The 15,981-nt window shown below is 46.8% G+C and overlaps 1 protein-coding gene across 3 annotated transcripts in view; it reads right to left on the bottom strand.

Annotated features, from left to right (window-relative positions):
- Positions 1-1,044: 1,044 nt before the first annotated feature.
- The window catches only part of LOC126536057 (uncharacterized), a 31,763-nt gene continuing 16,826 nt past the window's right edge, over positions 1,045-15,981 (bottom strand). Inside the window, exons 2-5 of one of the 3 annotated variants that reach the window (XM_055073436.2) lie at positions 11,313-11,450; positions 7,246-7,458; positions 1,257-1,394; positions 1,045-1,217 (exon numbers count right to left, since the gene is read on the bottom strand). In XM_055073436.2, the coding sequence (XP_054929411.1) occupies positions 1,119-1,217; positions 1,257-1,394; positions 7,246-7,458; positions 11,313-11,450 (588 nt within the window). In that variant the 3' untranslated portion in view covers positions 1,045-1,118. Of the gene's footprint in view, positions 1,395-7,245; positions 7,459-11,312; positions 11,451-15,981 lie in introns of all 3 variants that reach the window. The other 2 variants (XM_050182949.3, XM_055073437.2) reach the window with 2 other exon arrangements.

Genomic DNA, 15,981 nt, shown 5'->3' with positions numbered 1-15,981 from the left:
AGGTCGTTATTTCTCCTGCAAGAAAAGAAAGCGAACGGATGCAGAGATATGATACCCACCTGGAAAACGTATACACACACACACACACACTATATGCACGTACACATATATACACACGCACGTTCCAGGGCAGAAGGGTGCCCCGAATGGCAGCATGCTCATAACTGTCTCGCGGAAATCGAATGCCATAGGCATGCCGAAGCTAATAAAGGTGATCATTAAGTGTTTTCAGTGTATCGGTGCTTGAAGCCCTCGAACAGTGCCTGCCATCGAATGGTCGCCTTTGACATGGCACTGAACAGTTTGAAGACAAATGTGTTTGGTTTTCTTCAGTCAGACGCGCATGTGAGCACTGCTAGCGCGCAGCGGAAAGAAGCCATTTCCCGCCCGTCAGCTGAGGATAGAACGTGCTTCGAGTATCAAGTTCGAGCACAAAGGGCGCCTCTGTCTGTCTGAAAAACATTTACATAAGTTTTGCACAAACACTAGGTGGGCTCCCCCTTACGGGAGCCCATTGGCGCCGGCTGCCGCCCGGGCCCGCTCGACCAAGGCCCGTTGGGCCGTCAGGTCAGAGCAGCCGAGCAGGGCTGCCTCCCAGTCATCCCGGGAAGAGTTTGTTAGGGGAGTTAGATTTGGGGTTTTTTGACATGCCCACACCATGTGGAAAATGTCTGAGGACTTTTTCTCACAGTGCGGGCACTTCCCCGTGCAAGCAGGGTCAAAGTATTTTAAGACTGCCGGGCACAGTAGCGTTGTGGTGTAAAGGCGAAGGAGAATGCGTTCCTCTGCCTTTGTGATGCCCTTACAGGGCTTAGGATAGATGTAATGGCCAGATTGGTAAGGGCGCCCAACATGGGAAGAACTTGAGGTAGAGGCTTGTGCTTTCAACAAGATCTGGATAGGACGAACTATCTATCAGGCCTGTCTGACGCTCCTCGCGAAGGCCTGTCCCGGGGCGTCTGTGTTTGCGAGCCGTGAACACCGAAGAGTGCAAAGTGGACATGGACAAATTGCGTAAATTCATTGCGGAAGAAGAAGTTGGTATCCGAAAATGAGAAGAAGGTTTATTAACGAGATAACTGCTGCAAAAGTTGTGCAGGAGAACAGTCAAGTAAAGGCTAGTCGTCTGTCAAGGAGTCGCTGTTAGGGTTTGAAACGTCAATCTCAATGTCGTCGTCCGACGACGAAGATGGCAGGTTGGAAGCGGAGAGCAGTGTCTGCGTTAAGGTTGGCAAATAAGTCACATGACGACGTACCCTCCTGATTGACCAAGCACGGTACAAAGTGGTGAAGTTGTTGAAGATGCCAAGCAACAGACTTGACGGTTCTGTCGTAGAAACCCAGGAACTCAGCGAGGCGTGCTCCATCGCCACGTCGCGCAGTTCTTCCGGTGTCTGCGAGCAAGCAGTTTTTTTTTAGGAGTAATGAGTGCTTTGCGTGCCAAAACCACGATCCGATTATATGGCAGGCCGTAGTGGGAGACTCCGTATTAATTTTGACCACCTGGGGTTCTTTAAAGGGACACTAAAGTGAAAAAATTATTCCTTCTGCATCAGTGAATTGCCGCTCTACAACACCAAAAACGCCACTCTTACAACATAAGACGTTTGCTAAGCCAGAAAAAGTGCAAGAACGAAATACGGGTGGCGACGCCTACTTAAGTTCCCGCACCTGAGGGCTGTGACGTCTTGGATTTTGATGGCATCTTCTAGGGCCTAATAATTATATATAACAGTACAGATTGACTACATTGTGTTCAAGAAACCAAATAACAAGCATGGCAACTTTCGGGAACCTTTACTGAGCCAACGCGGCCCAAATGCGAAAACATACATACTTTGGAATCCCTGACGTCACGCTGACGTACCGGCGCTGGGGTTTCGGCGCGAAATTCAAATACTGATACTTGGACCTCCATTTTCTCATCTAATAATAAAACTATTTTTTGGAATGACCGCCTGCAGGGTTCTCAAACAATGCTTCATTAGTCTAAACTGATTTATTGTTTCGCTTTAGTGTCCATTTAACGTGCATGCATCTAAACATAAGTGCACGACGACTGCTCCTTTTCTTTTATTTCGCTCCATCGAATTCTTGCTGACGCGACCGCAATCCAAACCGCAACCTTGAGCTCAGCAGTTCAACGCCGTAGCCACTCTGCTACCGCGGCGCGTATGAAAATACGCTGTTCAGTAAGTACATTGCGTTACGGAGCATATATAATAAGATAGCTTCGCCATAAGGGCAAATCAAGTAATGTGCTAGAAACGTGGTAGAATATTACGCCAAGTGCAAGACTCGTAGCTGTAGTGACAGTATGTGTTGAAGTGAACCTAAGCCGACTAAGTAAAAACGAGCTGCTGTGCTAGGGATCCTCTGTTTCAATGCTGTCATTGGACAATTTCCTTTACGCTTATTAAAGCCAACGTCTAAAGCGACTTTGCCATCACTTTTCCGTGTCGGGTATGTTTCAAACGTCTTTCCAGGACAAATTTTGTCAAGAATGTAAGACCTGATATGAGCAACTTCAGTGACAGAATGGTGTTGCAATATAACCCGCATGCACAGCATGTCATATAGCATTGCATGGCATGTAGAATACATATACCTAAATATATACGGAAGCTCACGGCAGCGACGTGGAAAATTGGCTTGAAGTTTCCATATATCGCAATAAAAAATAACACTGTCGACCAAAGTTTAGTCACGACATATTGGACAAATGTCGCGGTTTTCGAATCGCGCGTATACGTATGAATGCGGCGATTGCGTTGCAACAGCTAGGTTGCATTAGCCTGGCTGGAGTCGGCAGTAAAATTTTCCAGTTACTAAACCTGGTATGCTGGGCGGGCTATGTGAGCCATTCGAGCGTCTTCGATGATGATAACAAGGTTTTTCGCTAAACCTTCCTCAACTGAATGTCTGAGGAGGGCAGTCAGTGGGCGTGGAAGTCTGTCTTCATTACTACAGAAAACACCGTCTTGGAAGCTCGCGTTAGAAGACCACACCTCCTACTCGAACAGCTTCTGTCCTCATCATAATGTGCGCCCATCCATCCAGATAATTCACCAGAATGCAGGCGCCCCACGCCGCCCATCTCATCACACAAAGCACAAAATGCACGAGGCGAGTTGAGCAGCACACTGTACTCGCTCCTTTACGCAAGCCGAAGTAGAAGATACAGCTATAGCAAACCAATTAGAATCGCGATCCTGGGAAATATATACGACGCGACATGTGCGTCTTATGAAGCGCCACCCAGGAAAAGTGGATGAACAATCTTCGGAATTACTGACCTTCCAGCTTCACGGCGGACAGCTCATGCCAGTGGCGTGAAAGTATGCTCGGCACACGCGTTACGGAGTCTTCGGTTCCGGTATTCGTCATGTTCATAGCGACGGCATGCGGCGCCGCACAAGTCACCATACAGACCCGCATGAAGTATACATTGCCTGTTGAGCTCCGCAAAACGAGAACAGTTGCCGCCCATAGAATTTCCCCAAGTTTCCTACAAAATTACAAACTACATATTGGCATAAAATGGCACAAAACAGGACGGCAAATAAAAGTAGACGACAAAAAAGGTGGCCCTGTCGTCTAATTTTTTTGTCTTGCTTTGTGCCACTTCTAAGATGAACTTGTACCAACTAAGCCAACAGCATGCAGGAAGGAAACACTAGGAGAGAGCATGACGTAGGGGAGCTAGCATCGGCAAGTCAACCTCGTCTGACGTCACACCTTACACTCGAGGCTACCCTGCGTATTGACTCTTGGAAAATGCGCCCGTGGTTACCAGACCTTTTAAGGCATTGTTTGGCTCTTGGTAGATCTTGTAGTGACGCTGTGCTCCCCCATACTTACCGCATGCTCGGTAGCTACCAATTACCGCTTGACGATCGCGTAGTGAAGACCTACTTCCCATGAGCTTCCTTGTATTATGTTTATGAAGAAACTTCACAAACGTCACGTGACGCCCACGCCTATAGTCCGTTTCCTTTCTCTACGCTAGCATCTACACAATAGTCGCAAGCATGGCGGTGCAGCCAGCATAGGAATGATGGGTCGCATATGGACTTACCTTAAATTCGTCCTCCGGCCTTAAGCGACATTGTGACCTTGCAAATTGATCATATTGTAACAAAATACTGCGTTATAAATGCAACAGCAATTCGCTATGTTTATGCATGCATCATGAAGAGTTGTATTGTCTTCATGTGTTTAGAAAAATATAGGAAAGCTTAGGCTAATAAAGGCTGATAGCATCAACATCAGCAGTCTGTTTATGTCCACTGCAGGACGAAGGCTTCCCCCTGCGATCTACAATTACCCTTGTCCTGCGCCAATCGATTCCAAGTAGCGCCCGCGAATTTCCTAATTTCATGCCCGGCCTTCCTGCACAAAATCTTTCCGGACGCGCACCCTCACAATGCGTGTCGCTATGTAAGGATAGCTAGCCTTGCTCACATGCTCTGGGGTTGCCCCCTGGCACCGGGGGCCAGGACAACCAAGAAAGAATCGGACCGAGCTCAACGCAGCTCGGACCTCGAAGCACAGCTCTGGGCTGTCCATCGGGCCCGCGACGCGGCGGAGGGGCATGGCCTCTGTCCCGAAGTCGGAGCGGCCCGCTGAGCACTAATCGCGCGCACCGGCGGACCTCAGAAATGTTATTCATCCATCCATCCATCCATCCATCCATCCATCCATCCATCCATCCATCCATCCATCGCTCCATCGCTCCACCTAGTCTTCTCTCGTCCTCTATTGAGCTTTCCTTCTCTCGGTACCCATTCTGTAACCCTAATGGTTAATGTAACCGGCGCATTAGACAACCTGCTCGGCTCAATTGTTTTTCTCTTGATGTCAATTAGAATATCGTCTATACCAATTTGCTCTCTGATCCAAGCCCTTTTCTGTCTCTTAACGTTATGCCTAACAATCTTCGTGCAATCGCTCTTTGAGTGGTCCTTAACATGTTCTCAAGCTTCTTAGTCTCCAAGTCTGTGCCCCATATGTCAGCACTGCTAAAATGCACTGATTGTACACCTTCCTTTTCAATGATAATGGTAAGCTCCCAGTCAGGAGCTCACGATGTCTGCCGTATATGATCCAACCCATTCTTATTCTGTGAATTTCCTTCTCACGGTCAGGGTTCCCTGTGATTAGTTGACCTAGGTAAACGTACTCCTCCACAAACTCTAGAGGCTGACTTGCAATCTTGAACTCTTGTTCCCTTGCCAGGTTATTTATCATTATTTTTGTCTTCTGCATATAAATATTTAGCCCCGCTCTTACACTCTCTCTGTTAAGGTCCTCAATAATTTGTTGTAACTCGTCTGCATTGTTGCTGAATAGAGCAATGTTATCGGCGAACCGAAGGTTGTTTAGATATTCGCCGTCGGCCTTTACTCCTAAGCCTTCCCAGTTTAATAGCTTGAATACTTCTAAGCACGCAGTGAACAGCATTGGAGAGATTTTATCTCCCTGTCTGACCCCTTTCATTATAGGTATCTTCCTGCTTTTCTTGTGTAGAATTAAGGTAGCTGTGCAACCTCTAGATATTTTCCAAGGTATTTATTACGTAAGCGCTCTGTACTCCTTGATTACGTAATGCCGCTATGACTGTTGGTATCTCTATTGAATCAAATGCCTTTTCGTAATCTATAAAAGCCATATAGAGAGGCTTATTATACTCTGCGGATTTATCGATAACCTTATTAATGACATGGACATGATATATTGTAGAGTATCCCTTCATGAAGCCCGCTTGTTCCCTTGGTTGACTAAAGTCCAGTGTTGCCCTTATTCTATTGGAGACTATTTTGGTAAATATTTTATATAATACTGGGAGTAAGCTAATGAGCCTATAATTTTTCAATTCTTTAACGTCTCCCTTTTTGTGGATTAGTATAATGTTTGCATTCTTCCAGTTTTCTGGAACCCCTGCAGTTGATAGACATTTCGTATAAAGAGCCGCCAGTTTTCCTAGCATTATGTCTCCTCCATCTTTGATTAAATCGACTGTTATTCAACCTTCTCCTGCCGTTCTTCCTCGTTTCATGTCTTGCAAGGCCCTTATGATCTCATCGCTAGTTATAGGAGGAGTTTCTGTATCCTGTTCATTACTGTTTTTAATTTAGGTATCCTGACTCCTCTGGGTACTGTACAGGTCAGTGTACAATTCTTCCGCTGCTTTTACTATATGTTCGAGATTGCTGATGATATTACCCCGCTTATCTTTCAGTGCATACATCTTGGTTTGTCCTATGCCAAGATTCTCATTGTTTTCAGGCTACGTTCATCTTTTACGGCTTCTTCAGTCTTTTTCAAGTCATAGTTTCGAATATCACTTATTTTCACCTTGTTGACCAGTTTTGACAGTTCCGCGAATTCTACCCCATCTCTTGAGTTGGACACTCATTTTTTGTCGTTGCTTTACTATGTATTTGTTATTTGAGAGACCTTGCCTACTGGTTGCCTTGGTGCCTTGCCTCCCACTTCTATTGCTGCTTCTGAAGCCAACGTAGTTACGGTTTCATTCTTTAGCTCTGTCATCATCATCTCTGTTCTAAGGGCTGCATATTTGTTTGCAAGTACCAGCCTGAATTTGTCTGCTTTTACCCTTACTGCCTCTAGGTTGACGTGTTTTTTTCTTGGCCAATTTTGCTCTTGCTCTCTTCAAATTGAGGTGCATCCTAGCCCTCACTAACCTATGATCACTGCACTTTACCTTACCTATCATTTCTACAGCCTGCAATATGGTGGGATCAGCAGAAAGTATGATGTCAATCTCACTTGTTTCACCATTAGGGCTTTTCCTGGTCCACGTTCTGTTGCTACGGTTCCTGAAAAAGGCTGATAAACTAATGAATGAAGTCTTGTATGGAGCCGCAATTAGCATGGAGACGCAACTAGACAGGTGCATGTACTATTTCCTGTTCACATGATAGATGAACGATCGCAGTGCCAGAGTTCACTCTGGTAATTTCAGTAGGAAAGTCGCTCCAAAAGCTAACGAGATCAAGCACTTTATATGGTGGGAACTTCGGGTATTTGTTTTCATGTTCCCACACTCAAAACAGCGCACTGACAGGGACGAATGAACAGACCACGCAAGCGCCGTCTGCTCACTCGCTTGTGTCTTTTTTTGCTGTCTGCATAGAAATCGAACGGTTGTGGCTTTCTATCCGGAGACAAGAGTCAACATTAATAACGGCCTAAAAAGCAATGACGAAATTCTACAGTTACCTGCGCAGATACGGAAAAGATGCCGTGCACAAAGAGGATGGCCTTCAGGTAATTGAGGAGCGCGGCCCCAATGCACACGAAGGCGCTCGTCTCGTAAGACATCTGGAGCTCTAAAGCGGTGCGCACTTTCGTCAACACTCGAGAACACTGCGTGACCAGCGACTGCTCATCGGCGACGTCGACGCCTTGGCCAGGATTGCAAAACGAGATCAACTGAAAGAAAAAGGAAATAAAAAAGAATAAGCTCAGAAGGTTCGCTAAAGACTAACACGTCAGTTGCAGCCAGTTGGGTACCAGTTGCATTAAAAGGTCGATACCTAATAATCACTGTAAGCGTGTTCAGCGAGGCACGCCAAATCACGCCAATAGTGTTAATACTTTCCTCGACTTGAGGTGTCGCCGAGATTATTTTGTGGACAGCCTATTTTTGGAGTGGTGCCCAACGCCGCCCCTCGGTCTTAACGGGCCGCTGCACATAAAAAATGCTTTCTCATTGTCGATTCGAAGGCGATGACTGACTGAGGTGGAGGTGCGTATTCTCTGTGAACTTACCCTAATAACAACAGAAAAAGGGGGCGGGGGCAATGAGGTGCAGTGCTTATATGTTAAATCCCCCAAAGCCCCAATCCACATCGAAGAAACTGGAAACAACTTGTTGACCTGTATTTCGGCCAGTTGAGAATACGTTTGTTTAAGAATGAAATACTACCGTAATAACAATTAGTGTAGCATTTATTTATTTAATGAGTTGCTCAATTATTCACAAAACGAGACTTGCTGCAGCGTAAGAAAAAGGCTATACGGGAGGCCCTGCGTTAAGTTCCCCACACTCTTTCGGAGAACAGGCACAGCGTAGCAAGAAACGTACATTGGACAACCCGGGACTAAATGGACGCCGACACGGACATTCGAAGTTGTGGAAACTCTACCACAACCTTTTCGCGCGTAAAAGCGCGACACTTGGAAAGTATGAGGAATGATAAACAAGTAAAATATGTTTTAACTTGATACTATACAGTTGGTTGCCAAACGCTAAACCTGGCGCCATCGCGACATTATTGTGCCATCCTGGCGCAGAACTAAGTTTGCTGACGCCATGCAGGAATATGCTAGGAATGATGACGTTGCTCATAAAGAAGCCAACAAGAACGCGGCGTGCGTTTCTTCCGTCCGCGCTCACGTGGTTGCAGGAACTAAACGAGCCGGCGATATGACGTTGTAAAGCATTCACCTCCGTGGGTACCCAAACCAAAACTGGTTTGCAGAAGTACTTATTAATAAGTTTTATGGAGTATTATATAAGCCCCCGCCAGAAGAAAACACGGTTAGAGCAAACGAAATTAACGATTTTCTTTTTTAATTCGGTATTTAAGGAAAATCGCTTTCTACGTCCCCTCGGGACGGCGACTATAATGCGAGTATTGCACCCTTAGACATCACTGACGCCGGAATTCTTACCCTCCTGAAACTACATCCCAAAAAGGCTACACGGCCCTCCACATTTTTAAGCGGAAATGTGGAGCACGTACCTCGGCCTGCTCTTTCGCAAGTCACTTTTAAATTCCAAACTATCAGACGATGGAAAGTCGCTAAAGTAATTCCAATCCACAAATCGGGAGACAGACACGCCGTCTAATTTCAGTCCAATATCATTAACAAGCACATCCTGTAAGTTGATCGAGCCTATCTTTCTGAAGCATATCACTAAGATTCTAGAGACAAACTACCTATCACCTAATCAATACGATTTTCGAAGCGGTGGGTGAACCATTACTCAGCTCACTGAAGTAGATGATCTTGCGCTTGCTATCAATGGCCACAGTCAAATTGATATGCTATCACGTGATCTAGCTAAAGCATTTTATTCTCTCTGCCACAAGGAACTAATAGCGAAACCAGAAACCGTGCTCGTAAAACGGAAAATATTCACCTGGATTAAATACTTTTTGTTACATCGATCCCAATTCGTAGTAATAGAAAACATGCCATCTAGAAATGTACCACTAACATCCGGAGTTCCGCCTTGGATCTGTGCTTGAACCAGTTTTATTCTACATTTTTATTAATGACATAACTAGTAATATAGAATGCAGTATAATGTTATTTGCCGATGACTGCATTATTTACAGACAAATTAACAGCCAGTGATCACCTGCTACATATCTCTTAGCATGCTTGCAGATTGGTGCAATAATTGGCATATGTCAGTTTACAAAATAAGATGCGTGACCATGACCACCTCAAGAAGGAATGAACCTTTTCACTAGACTTACCTTATTAACGACTAACCCTTAGCAAAAGTAAGACAAATATTAAGGTACTACATTAACTGATCTGGAATGGAACAATCGCCTCACAAGCATCCCTATAGACCACTGCACTGCGAAAACTGTTCTGCTTTGAACGATGCCTAAGACTGTATATCACCTCCGTCCACCAAACTCCTAGCCTACACGACCTTCGCGAGACCCTATTTAGAGTATGCTAAGACAGCATGGTTTCAGCATTCGAAGAGTAATCCATTAAAAAAAAACTAGAAACTGTTACAACGTAGGCTGTTCGGCTTAGTCACAACAAATACAAACGTGCACATTCCCCTACGAACACCTGTTGGTTGCCTCTGGTATTCAGACATTAGAAGCTGGTGAAAAGGTAGACGAAAACCCGGGGCTCTACGCTGACCAAAGGAAAATTTAAAAGAAAGGAAGACCTTTCCAGCCCCCACCCCACACGCACGCGCACACGGTGGTCTTTTTGATGCTAATGCCTTTCGGTGCTGTTCGCATTCGAGGGGTGGAGCGCCGCTTGACCACCCACGAACGCGAAGAGCACCGAAAGGCATTAGCATCGGGAAAATGCCTCGCTGCAAGTTCGCGGCCCTGCTCCGGACCACCCTCAGTTGCACTTCACTCCTCGAAGAGAGGAAACGAGTGCCGAGTGAGCTCCTGAAAAACAGTTTGCAATGTGGTGAACGCGGTTTAAATCACAGATCCGAGACCTCAAAGAAGTTGACCGTAATTCTATAGCGCATTTCCCTCGAATTTAATGCTAAATCACTACAGAACTTTTTTTACTTCGATGCTGTCTTCGCAAAGTTGTCTTTTTTTTTTTTTGTCAGTTTCGTTGGAGTTCGAACGAGACTTAATATGGCCTCTGTGTGTTTAGGGCATGGAGCAAGGAAAGCATAGGAGAGGCCCCGGCCAGCACGGACGTGCTGGAGAAAGTGTGGCATAAGTCACGTGCTGTTTTTCGCAAGGGAGCACTGGGACTGTTACTACAAACGTTGCCATAGCAACCGCGCTCCTGAAGCTCTCGCTGCTGCTCTAGGTCTCTGAAAAGTGAGACGAGTTTCTTCCGCCCGTGCCTTACTCGCAGCACGGCCTGTTCGCGAGACATGCTGACATCGGAATTTGATGCGCAAGCTTTAAAGTTGTGTTCAGTGTCCGAGTGTGAGTGTCAGCCAGCAACAGGGACACTCAAGTCATCACGGTACGAGTCTTCGTCATCGTCTTCAACGTGCCACTAAAAGCACAGGAGCGCCTCTGCTTTACTGAAGCTGTTACAGCAGTTTCGTAGCTTTGTTCTGACGCGCGTCAGCAGCACGCACTTCCGGCGGCTCGTATAGCAATGCAAGTTCAAAGCTCCCGCCTATCTGCTCCGGCGAGCTGATTGGAGGCGCAAAGGAAGATGGCACACCAACATGGCTGCATTTCCGGCTTGAACATGACGTCAGGGCATCTCCTATTTTGTTTCTTTCCTCCATGGGTTAGCTCTTTGCAACATCAAAAAATCTTGCTTTGCATCATGACGTCACGATAATGTCGACGACGCCAGGTCCGGAATTACCAGGCAAGTTTAGTATAAAATTAATACAATCTTACAAAAGCTTCCCATCTTTCACTCTTAATAGGTAAGTGTGATCCTTTTAAGTAGAATAATTGCGGGGTATATACAGAGTTTCTACAATTTCGAAAATATGTGCTAGCAATGCTTTACACGGGGCTTACAGCGGAAGCCCTAACAAAAAGCCAAGAACGAGCGGCGCGTAGAAAGTCAAGAAAACGTGCCTGGTCAAACGCTGCGTGTAGTGAACTGAAAGCTCGGCGAGTCGACAGCGACAGCAGATGACTTATCATTGCCACGAGTTCCCAGGGTTGAGCGGCCATGCGAAGTGCAGCCGACGCCGTGGCTCCCAAGTTTTCCGTCTGCACAAACGAAGACATGAGTGTCGAGAACTGGAAACGACTGCGTTTACTTTCGCAAGAAGAAGAAAAGTTAGCATGCGTGAACTACCGCAATATACCAGCCACTGTTGACCAATGGGTGATACGCGTGAGCGACATGTTGGCGCGACGCAAGGAATCTCCTGCTGTGCAGATGGAACAGCTCCCTGGAAGCTACCGGGAGTCTTACACCGCACCTTGCTCATGCTAGCAGAGGAGGGCAGAGCGCATTGCCCTTGCTCCGCCACAGAGGCGATTGAGAGTAGCGTTGGAGACGCTTCCACTTCGCGCTTCGTTTGGTTATACGCTGGAAGTTGTGAATTGTCCTCCAGGGAGCGTTCTGCCGCAAGAATTTTTCAAATCAGCTCATTAATAGACGAGATAGAACTATTTCAGTGCCGCAAACCCATCATTAGAGGAGGCGAGCTCCACAGCACAGCGAGACACTCGATCCATCTAGCCACCGCAAGCGAAATTCCTTCCCTGCGCTCTCCCATACCGGACCGCAAGGATCGCGTGACGCATACGTCACGAGGCCCGCCTTCATTTTTTTTTCTTCCTCCTGGCTTTTTTTTTTTTTTTTTGCGGCGCTGCGTTTTTTAGCTGACGGCGTTGCGCGCGAACTGTTGTCGTTTCGCGCAACGCACGACCTTGCGCTGTGCACAAGGCCACATGAATAGCAATATAATGCAGTGCTACACGAATACTGACGCAGAACAAGCGGATCGCAGAGCATGATCACGCACTGGAACACGGTAGAAATAGCATAGTTTCGGTCCCTGCGCACGTGACTACACGATCGTGGGAACAAGCAGACGAAGCGGAAGTACATCTCTCTTGCTTCAGCGCCAAGTAAAAAAAAAAAAAGCACGCAGACACTCAGTGTGTATGTTTTATTATTTCTCTAAACTTCAATTCGTCAGTTCAAGCAACAGATCACACGAATAACAGAAGTTACTTTGAATAATTCTCGAAGTCACGTGTCACTACGAGCGACGTCATTGTGCGGACACGACTACGTAGGCGCAGTGACACGGCTACGTCACCGTCCGGCTTGGAGCGCGGTCGCCGCGAGAGAAAAGGAAAACGGCGTTCGGACTGAAATTTGAGACCTTTCCGCGGCGCGTAGCGGTGTAATTCTTTGCAAATACGATCGTTAGCGCGCATTGTATGGTCTGCGCTTGTCAGCTCAAAATGGCCAGACCTGGTGAGGGGCCCTTTAACCGCCCGCGTTTTCGGCGGCACAGAACGACAACGGCGGCAGTGCCGACGGCGTTAATTATTGTGCCTCAAGCGTACATATAGTGCTGTCGCAATAAAAACGAGGTTGGAGACTTTTTAGACAGGCGTTGCATGCAATGTTGTCCTTAAGAAAAACTGAGATTTTACGTTATACCAAAACCCCGATATGATAAAGAGGCACGCCGTTGTGGAGGAGTCCGGATTAAATTTGACCGTGAACGTGAATCCAATGCACAGTACACGGGCGTTTTCGCATTTCGGCCCATCGAAATGTGGCCGCCTCGGCCAGGTGTTAGATTCCGCGACATCATGCTTAACAACGCAATGACATAGATGCTGCACGCATGCGAATGCGTAGGTATTGCATGCGTAGAGATTGGGTTGAGGGAATGGTGGTGGCGGTGAGGGCTAGTGGTTTTAGTTTCCTTCCTGGAAGCGAACCCGAGGCGATCAGCACTAGACCGCCACAGCAACCGAACAGTCGCGGAGGGTGAGGAAATTATTTCAAGTTAGAGAAATGAGATAGGGAAGACAGGGAGCTTAACCGGAATAAAGTCCCTCCTTGACGCGAGTCGAAAAAGGCGACTCCCCCAAATGAACACAATACGACGGATACACCAATACACTCTGGGATTGCCTATGGTCAGTAAACATACACTTCAATTCCCTTACGGCGCCGCTCTATTGGCGCTGCCAGCATGCGGCGCCATCTGGCTTCCCCTCTCCGATAGCGAATGACGTGCCGAGCAAATGCAGAAAGGCGCTGTTCTCGCATTCTGAGCGAAATATAACTTGCCAGTGGTGGCGGCGCTTTCAAGTGAAAGCACTAGCAGTTACACAAGGCCTTATTTCAGCCTGATGCAGATGAGCGAAGACATCGCGTGGGCGTCCTCCAACGAAGCGATGTACCCGATTACGCGTACTTCTATATACTGAAAGTGTTTTCGCTCTAGCAGCCTTTGTTGGGCTGCCGTGCCCAGGGCTCTTGTGTTCGCTACTCTGTGACATAGGCTCATGCAAAGAATATAGCTGTTTTCTGGAAACATTGAGACTAATCCGGGGCCGAAGCTGCTGCAGCAAATCCCTACGGACCTTAAACCAATCAAGGACTCCAGACTACCTTCATTAGAAGCCGAATTATAAAGCATTTCTGTTCTCGACAAAAAAAAAAAACTAACTGAATGTACGACTGAGGTAACGCAACTAAAAGAAGTTGTATACCATCGCTTTAGATGCATATAGGCGACCATTCACGCAGATCAAATAAAAAAACTTACGGGATTACTGAGGACGCAAAAGAAAACTGACGCCCGCGACGAACAAGCTAATTATGAAAAAGAACACTTTAAAAATATCCTCAATATTGATCCTGTCCAAAGAGAAAGGATACATAGACTGGACCGGCCATACTGAAATTTCTGAACTTTCGAGATAAAAGCAAAATAATTAGGAACTGCGGCCGACTTCAAGGTTCCGCTTCCTCGATTAGTGAAGATTTTTCGCCGCGTATAAGAGCCGTGAGAAAACAATCGTGGCAATGCGCAAAAACATACTAAGAAGCGGGTGACAAATTCTCTTTCATCTTCGATAAAGATAAACGGTTTGTAATATCGGTGGGACGAAGAAAGCAACAGTATTGCAGCCATCACCGATGTTTCTGGAAGTTCGACTAATGCCTCAAAAAAAATAATAATAATAAAAAAAAGCCGAAATTGCAACACTTCGCCCTCACCGAGTACGAAAGAAGAAATAACCTTCGCAAGTGTAAATGGTCGCAGTATGCTGAACAAACTTGACTCAATCGAATGCCTGCTGTTAGACACGGAACCAGATTTTTTAGGAGTAGCCGAAACATGGCTATCAGACGATATGACGGATGCTAACACTATGCTAAGAGACAAGCACGGGGTAGCATGGTGGCGTTGGCTTGTACATTAACAAACAAAAAATACATTTCACTGTGCTACCACATATGACCAATGTAGAAGCAGTATTTTGCAAATTGGTGTATGGTCATGCGCAGTCGTAGTCGGGTGCGCGTACCGCAGTCCTACCAGTCTCCCCGAAACAATGGCGTCCCTGCATTTATACTTATAACGCCACGCTCAGAGTGCTAAACTAATCTTGATGGGTGATTTCAACCTGCCAGGCATTGACTGGCACAATATACGAGCCATCACTCGGGAGGAGGGAAAGAGTTAAGTAGAAGGCAGGGAGGTTAACCAGAATAACGGCCGGTTGGCTACCCTACACCGGGGGAAAGGGGAAACAATGATAACAGGGAGAGAGAGAGGAGGGAAGGAAAGAAGGAAATTGCGGTAAGTTCGCTGACGTGTGTGGTCCAACAGAAATTGCATTAAAAGTCACAGATGGTCGGACAAGCCCGTCGTCCTTAAGAAGCACAAAAGCGCCTTCACCGCTTTATGGGCCGACGGGCGATGGGGGCGGTGTTCCAGCAGCACCTGCACAGAAAGCGGTCGATTGTCCAGTTTTTGGAAAGCTTTGGCAAGTTCTTGTCTCTCTGGGGTGTATCGTGGACAGTGGCGCAGCAGGTGGTCGATGTTTTCTTCGGTGCCACAGACCTCGCATGCTGCACTGTCAGTCATTCCAATTAATGTAGAGTATGCCTTTTTGAAGGCAACTCCTAACCAAAGGCGACAGGGAAGCGTAGCTTCACGTCGAGGAAGTCCGATTGGAGGTCGGAGTTGCAGGGAAAGGTTTAGTCGATGCAGTCGTGTAAGTCGTAAGTTTGGCGAGTTCCACTCGGTCAGTGTGAAACTGCGTGCCATGTGTCGAAGATGCCTTGCGGCGTCTGTCCTCGAAAGCGGAATTGGAACGCTGTGCTCTTCTTGATGTGCTGTGCGAGCAGCGTTATCGGCGGAATCATTGCCAGTGATTCCACAATGGCCAGGTACCCATTGAAAAACGACCTCGTGACCTTTTTGTTGGACGTGATGGTAAAGTTTCGCGACTTCGTATGTCAATTGGTCATGGCATCCGTGTCGGAGAACTGACTGCGTGCACTGTAATGCCGGTTTTGAATCACCGAACACAGCCCATTTTGTAGGTCTTTCAGAATCAATGAATTCCAGTGTTCGACGCAGGGCTGTTAGTTCTGCCGCCGTTGAGGTCGTGACATGCGATGTCTTGAACAGCAGTGTCATTCTTCGCGTTGGTATAACCACGGCACCAGCAGAACTGCACGACGTAGTCGATCCATCGATATAGATGTGCACGTGGTTGCTGTACTTCTCATGCAAAAGAAGTAAGC

Source organism: Dermacentor andersoni, chromosome 4, assembly GCF_023375885.2.
Source record: "Dermacentor andersoni chromosome 4, qqDerAnde1_hic_scaffold, whole genome shotgun sequence".
Taxonomy (NCBI): Eukaryota; Metazoa; Arthropoda; class Arachnida; order Ixodida; family Ixodidae; genus Dermacentor; species Dermacentor andersoni.
This window is presented reverse-complemented; position numbering and strand designations above follow the sequence as displayed.